This window comes from Myxocyprinus asiaticus, chromosome 29 (genome assembly GCF_019703515.2).
Source record: "Myxocyprinus asiaticus isolate MX2 ecotype Aquarium Trade chromosome 29, UBuf_Myxa_2, whole genome shotgun sequence".
Taxonomy (NCBI): Eukaryota; Metazoa; Chordata; class Actinopteri; order Cypriniformes; family Catostomidae; genus Myxocyprinus; species Myxocyprinus asiaticus.
The window spans coordinates 1497501-1504364 of NC_059372.1; the positions used below are offsets into that span (position 1 = coordinate 1497501).

Consider the following 6864-nt stretch of genomic DNA (forward strand, 5'->3'; position numbering starts at 1 on the left):
AATTTCCCTAGTCAAAAGAGATGCAATTTATTGCAATTTCTATTGTCATTTTGAAAAATCGAAATAGCAATAGCGATTCGCTAAGAATCGAGTAAGATCCTCGTAGATTATTTCCCCCACTTTATTTGTATTTTAGTTTACCCGGTCGGATCTTAATTGATTTTTACTGGATTGAGATCCTATAGAGTTGTTTCCAAATTATTATGGAAACTCTATTCGCAATTCTGTCCACATCCGTTAAGATGGTTTGACAAAATATTCTGTCGTCTATAAAATATTGCAATAAATGCAATTTGAGAAATGCGACAAAACTGTCATTAAAGGTGCTTTAAGCGGGTTTTTTTCATGGAAATGTATGCAAAAAAAGTTCATACTTAAATATATTAATTAAATAAGTGTTGTGAGATATCTCACCGGTCTCTGTGACAGCTCTAGACTCTGTAAACAGCAAACAAAAATGTGTTCGCAGTGATGCTTTCTGCCTGTCAATCATTTTGCACGTTCTCATAGTATTGTAGTTGCAGTGAATTTTTGAGGCATTATGCCATTTTTATGCCATGTTGTTCATAACAGTTGTCAGTTGAGGGCGCTATTGTGTTGCTGTTGTTTTTAACTGTTTCTGCATGATTTTAGTTTCAATAAAGCTTGTTTGGTATCTGTAGAGGGCGGGGTTTTGAAAAGAGGGGCGTGGCTAATTCAACGGCTCAGTCTCGTTGAAGTAGAACGACTAAAATCGCTTACAGCACCCTTTAAAATTACAATAAAAGTGTGAGATTTTCTACTTTAACATCTCTGTTCACCCTCTTTTGTCCACAGGACCACTGTTGTGGATGGTTGGGTGTTAGTGAGCGTTTGTTTTTCTCTGATGGCGAACATGAGCAGTAGTGTGTGCATGGAGACCCCACACGCTCATGGCCACACCCACAACTACAACCACGCCCCCGGGCGGGACTTTCCCTTGCAGATCGACTCTTGCATGAACCCCGTATTGGACTACAGCGCGCAGATGGAGCGGTATCGCTCTTTTGCAACATTCTATAAGAACAGCACGGCTGCCGCTGCTGCCGCCGCCGCCGCCCCGTTTCCCCAGACAGCCAAAATCACCCGCATCGCCACGCCCCTGTTTCCTTCTGCCCGTCTATCGGCTATGCCAACCTGGCCCTGTGATAACGCAATGCTGTGGGGGCGAAAGCCTAGTGCGGTTAACGGACCTCACACACATCGGACTGGCATGTCAAGGGCGGAGCCAGTGAATGTGCACATGTCCACCAAACACATTCCACAAGACTCTGCCCTCTCAATGGGTGCTGACAACTTCCTGTCCCCGTTGACCGCGGAGCAATGTCGCGGTTTGCCGGTAACGGGGGCAGAGTGCATGAACCGACTGAAGTGCCCCCCGTCCGTGCCACCTGGCGGAGCTGGAGAGGCAGACCACGGTGGAACATTTGGAGGGATGCCTCCGCTGGGGGGTCTGTCACTGCCACCAGGGGTCATCGTCATGACAACACTTCACTCTGGAGCGGGGTCATCGGGGGTCACGATGTCAGACAGCGCGTTTCAGATCGCTAACGTGGCAGCGGACTGCCAGCACAGCGGCTCGTCCTGCTCTGGCTCGCCCGCCACTCTTAATGGAAATGCTAACGGCAGCAGTAGCAGCAGCAATGGAGCAGCCAAGCGCAAACGTAAGCGGTGCGGAGTGTGCGCCCCCTGCAGGAGGCTCATTAACTGTGGCGTGTGCAGCTCCTGTCGAAACAGAAAGACAGGTCATCAGATCTGCAAGTTCAGGAAGTGCGAGGAACTCAAGAAAAAACCGGGGAGCTCAATGGAGGTGGGCTGCGCACATACATACACACACACACACACACACACACACACACACGCACACACACACACAAGCACAAGCACATACACACACACACACACATATGCTTGGGAGGTCTATTAAAGTGGGCTGTTTAATTAGGAGTGATGTGGCTGGGGGTTTGGATTGGAGCCCAGCCTTGGCACTGGCAGCCATAATGAGTGTGTGTGTGTGTGTGTGTTAGCTGAAGGTTTGACCATTTTCCAAAGCGCCTCTTGTGCTGTAAAAATGCCCATACACTCAAACACACACTTTATCTCTTACACACACACCAGCAGTACACGGTGCTGAAAGATGAGGCAACATGTTGTAAGTTCTCTGTAATCATGCAAAAACAGCTTCATCTATTAACATCCCACTAACTCAACTCGCTCAAATCAGATAAGATCATCAAAACCCAGCTGAATACCATCAGATCTAGTCTTGCCAATCAGCATAAAGTCTAGTCCATATATATATATATATATATATATATATATATATATATATATATATATATATATATATATACACGTGTCGTACACAGTGCGCATGACGCAAATTTCGTCATCCGCAAAGTACGTTCGGATTGTCCACGTGCAGCCCAGTTCTTCTAGATGCATCTTTGCTTATTGTTGGCGCATGTGCCTGACGTTAACTGCGCTAAAAGGGTATCACAAAGCGATCGTACGTCCATATAAGCTCACAGTGAAAACAGTATACTTTGAAAGTCTGAAGGCCTAAGTATAGTTGGTTTTTACGCATGCCAGTATGTGTCTGACGGGACTGCGCGTGGACAGTCCGCGCATACTGTGCTGATGATGAAATTTGCGCCATGTACACTATGCACTAGACATGCGCCTAGAGGTGACGTTGCTAAAAGGTTGAGTATGCGTCAAAGGTGTCCGTATGGGCTCGTGTTGTGTATGTAGTCCCTTGCCTCTAGTGGTCAAAATTTAAGTTCGCCCAAAAATAATATATACTGACTATTTTATGGACTTAAATCAACGAGTATGTAGGAGTATACAGCTCTACTCGTGGATATCTCGTTTACTCGCTACTAAGTGCTTCAAACGAAACTCTGAATTTCTCCCAAAGATTTGATGCCACAAATTTTGTTGAATCCAGTGACTAGTACTTTCTCAGAAGTGCTCATTGTAGGATTTGCTTAAGTTGCATAAAGCTAGCCAAAATGATTAGAAATATTGATTTTAGAAACCTGTTGCCTTTTTTGTGTGCAATGTACATCAGACAGTAAGTTAATGGTTTAAACGTGTCTTAGGCTGTCAAATTAAAATCTGCGAATTCGACGAATTATTTGATATCCCCGTTGTGCCGTATCCAGCTGTTTTTTCAGCATCTCACTTTGGTGTGTCGTGTTTTTAGATGCTGTGTAACACCCTGTCTACACCAGACGCGAGCAGCGCGACAAAAGCAAATTGCTCCCATTATAATCAATGATGCTGTCTACACTGTACGCGTAAGTCGCGTTGCGCCGACAGTAAACAGCCATTTTGCGCTGAATGCCCTGGTGCAACTCTCGCCAACAAGACAAATAAGCGTTTTAGAATGTTCGTTTCGACGTGTCCAGTGTAGACAGCCTCAAGCCGTTGCGGCTCAACATCACTTGCATCCGGTGTAGACATGGTATAAGGCAAAAAAAAACATCAATTTTTCAAAGCGTTTCTCGAGACATCTGTGTTAATTTTTTTTATTTCTTTTTTTTATCCCCTTTTCTCCCAACTTGGAATGCCCAATTCCCACTACTTAGTAGGTCCTCGTGGTGGCGCGGTTACTCACCTCAATCCGGGTGGTTACTCAACTCCGCTTCTGAGACCATCAATCTGCGCATCTTATCACGTGACTCGTGCATGACACCGCGGAGACTCACAGCATGTGGAGGCTCATGCTACTCTCCACGATCCACGCACAACTTACCACACGCCCCATTGAGAGCGAGAACCACTAATCACGACCACGAGGAGGTTACCCCATGTGACTCTACCCTCCCTAGCAACCGGGCCAGTTTGGTTGCTTAGGAGACCTGGCAGGAGTCACTCAGCACGCCCTGGATTCAAACTCGCGACACCAGGGGTGGTAGTCAGCGTCAGTACTTGCTAAGCTACCCAGGCCCTGCGTTCAATTTTAATGCGTTACGCTGCGTCTTGCTTTTTAGCGGAAGAACGTGTCCAGTCTGAACGCCCACTGTCAAGTTGAAAGTAGTTCAATTTGGAAAAGCGTGTTACGAGATCCCCCCACACTCTGTTTGGTTTGTATGTATTCATTGCGCCCCCTTGTGGACTTAAGAGACAATGTCGATTTAAAAATATGCCGATGTCTTGTCGCTTTTTGGCTTTTTTACTTTTGACAGCCCCAATGGTCTCAATATTAGTAGTTTACGTAAATGTGATTGTGAAGGTGTTGCACATATAGAACAAAATAAAATCTGTTATTACCTGCGTAAGTTGTCCATTGCATTATATTGAGCTTAACGACAAAATTCCTCCTTTATTCCCTGCAGAGAGCGCCATCAGCAGGAGCTGCCGACACCTTCCGCTGGTTCTTCTGAAAAGCTCTCCACAAAACCACATGATGAAACTGAACAATAACTCAACCGGACTGCAGGTCATAACCCCACAATCTACCCCGAGGTCTGATAATACCGCTATCAGTGACTCTAAAGCCCCTGTCTCACTTTCTGCCCCTACCCCTCAGGACTCACTGTGTCACAGATGCCGTTTAGCACTGGGGGCATCAGGTGCAACTCGTCCCGCCAGAGAGACATCAAGGCAAGTGTCTTGTCTCTAGGTCTGGGACTGACCTCACCTCACCCAAACACCAGAAACAGAGACTCGATTCCAGTCATATCAGGACCCTGTCCAAGCTTAAACGAATGGGTAACCCAAAAATGAACATCCTGTCATCATTTACTCACCCCCATGACGTTCTAAACTCGATTTTCTTTCTTCTGTGGAAGCGCAGAAGAAAGTCAATAGGGTTTGAGTAAAAAAAAAAAAAAAAGACAAAACTATTCCCGTAGACCACCTTTCTGTTGCATGGGTAGAAAAGTGTTTCGTTTTTAACTAAAGACTTTAAAAAAATGACTTTGTTTATTGCTGTTGTGACACCTCACTGTCTTGATGAGTAAGAGACTCTTAGGATGGCTCGTTTATTAAATGTGATCCTTTTTGAACCGTGACTCTCTGTGCGTCTCTTTTATTTGTGCAAAACTGAACGTATTTATTTACCTGTTACATGTTTTTGTTAAACGTGTGACGGTCGCCACGGGAGTCGACAAGAGGCTCGATTTAAGCTAGATAATGCGTATGCGAGTGCTTGAAGCACGCTGATGGCACGACGTGATAAGATGTCACCCGGAGAGGCTTTTAATGGGGTTTCTAATTCTGATCCCTCCGAGCACAGATGAGCAGGGAAAGATGGCGGAGGCATATCTCGGTGTTAAAGCGCTCGGCACATCACTGTACATGTCATCTCTTTATTGTTGGGCCTCTATGACGACTCCCATGTTGCTAGGCAACATGAATTACAATGACATGAAGTCCTGTGCTCTAGAATGAGAGAGGGGCTGAAAGATGCCTTCACACTCGCACAGATTTACATCACACACAACGAGTGTTGGAGGGACAAAGACATATTCTCTAACAATGCTCCGATATTATAAATGATCCTATAAAGAAATATAACCATACTTGGGTGTCTGTGTATGTACACACACACCATGAGAAAATATAAAGAAAAATTGGCTATATAGTTACAAAATCAGAATGTATAATTACAAATCTTGATTTTATCAATATAAGTAATGAACATTATTGTTTATGTATGTATATATATATATATATATGGAGGTGTTCTCCAACCTCATTATGCATTATAGGAGAAGACTCAGTGCTGTTATCTTGGCAAAGGGAGGTTGCACAACGGGTGCCAATAATTGTACCATATATTTGACACAAATATTAGTTTTGTGATCAAACTTATGTTTTGTGAATATTTTGAATGAAAAACCAAAATGATAAACAAAAAAAGACATATTTTTCACAGCCTTCTTTGCTCATATTTACCAAGGGTGCCAATATTTTTGGCCAGCACTGTATGTTTATAAATCACATGAGGCTGTATCTCAGTAACAATAAGATAAGGAGTCATAAGTCAAATTGTGCAAATGTGTGTTTTCTCCAGCAGAGGTATTTTATGTTGGTTTTAAACACCTAATTCCCTCTTACATAAAAAAAAAAAAAAAAAAAATTTGATCTAATAATTTAAAATAATCTTTAATCAAATTTAAAAACCTAAATATTTTAAGGTTTTTGAGATACAGCCCTTGTGATATATATATATATATATATATATATATATATATATATATATATATTGGCACCCTTGGTAAATATGAGCAAAAAAGGCTGTAAAAAATATTTCTTTATTGTTTATCCTTTTGATCTTTCATTCAAAATATTCACAGAAAATCTAACTGTATAAATATATCTCACAAGGGCTGTATCTCAGTAACAATAAGATATGGAGTCATAATTGTGCAAATGTATGTTTTCTCCAGCAGAGGTATTTTACGTTGGTTTTAAACACCTAATTCAAATCCTCTTACACTAAAAAAAATTACGTAAAATTTCAGACAAAGTGCGATCAAATAAATAAAAATAATCTTTAGTAAAATGTAATTTTTTTTTTTTTAACGATTACACGATTCAATTTGATGTTCACAGCAATTTGTGCAGTCAGTTTTTTTTTTTAACCAGTTTGACGAATTCAACAGAATCAAGTCAACCGAAATATTCAACTTTTATCAATCATTTTGCATTTGAACCGATTCAAAAGAATTCAATTGATAGAAGATCTGACTCTTACATTTGCAGCAGTGTTATTTTTTTGCGGCATGACGCCAAAGTCTATTAATACTCGAGTAAAGTAGAAATATTTAATAACGGTAAGTGCATTAAGTATTTGTACTTCGTTACAATACACCTCTGTTAATTTGTGCTCAA

At 42.1% G+C, this 6864-nt stretch overlaps 1 protein-coding gene across 1 annotated transcript in view; it reads left to right on the forward strand.

Moving 5' to 3' along the window:
• The window catches only part of LOC127420288 (CXXC-type zinc finger protein 4-like), a 6264-nt gene extending 1231 nt beyond the window's left edge, over positions 1 to 5033 (forward strand). The window contains exons 2-3 of the mRNA XM_051662457.1: positions 817 to 1828; positions 4362 to 5033. Coding sequence (XP_051518417.1) covers positions 866 to 1828; positions 4362 to 4409 — 1011 coding nt within the window. The 5' untranslated portion in view covers positions 817 to 865 and the 3' untranslated portion in view covers positions 4410 to 5033. The remainder of the gene's footprint in view (positions 1 to 816; positions 1829 to 4361) is intronic.
• The last annotated feature ends 1831 nt before the right edge of the window (positions 5034 to 6864 follow it).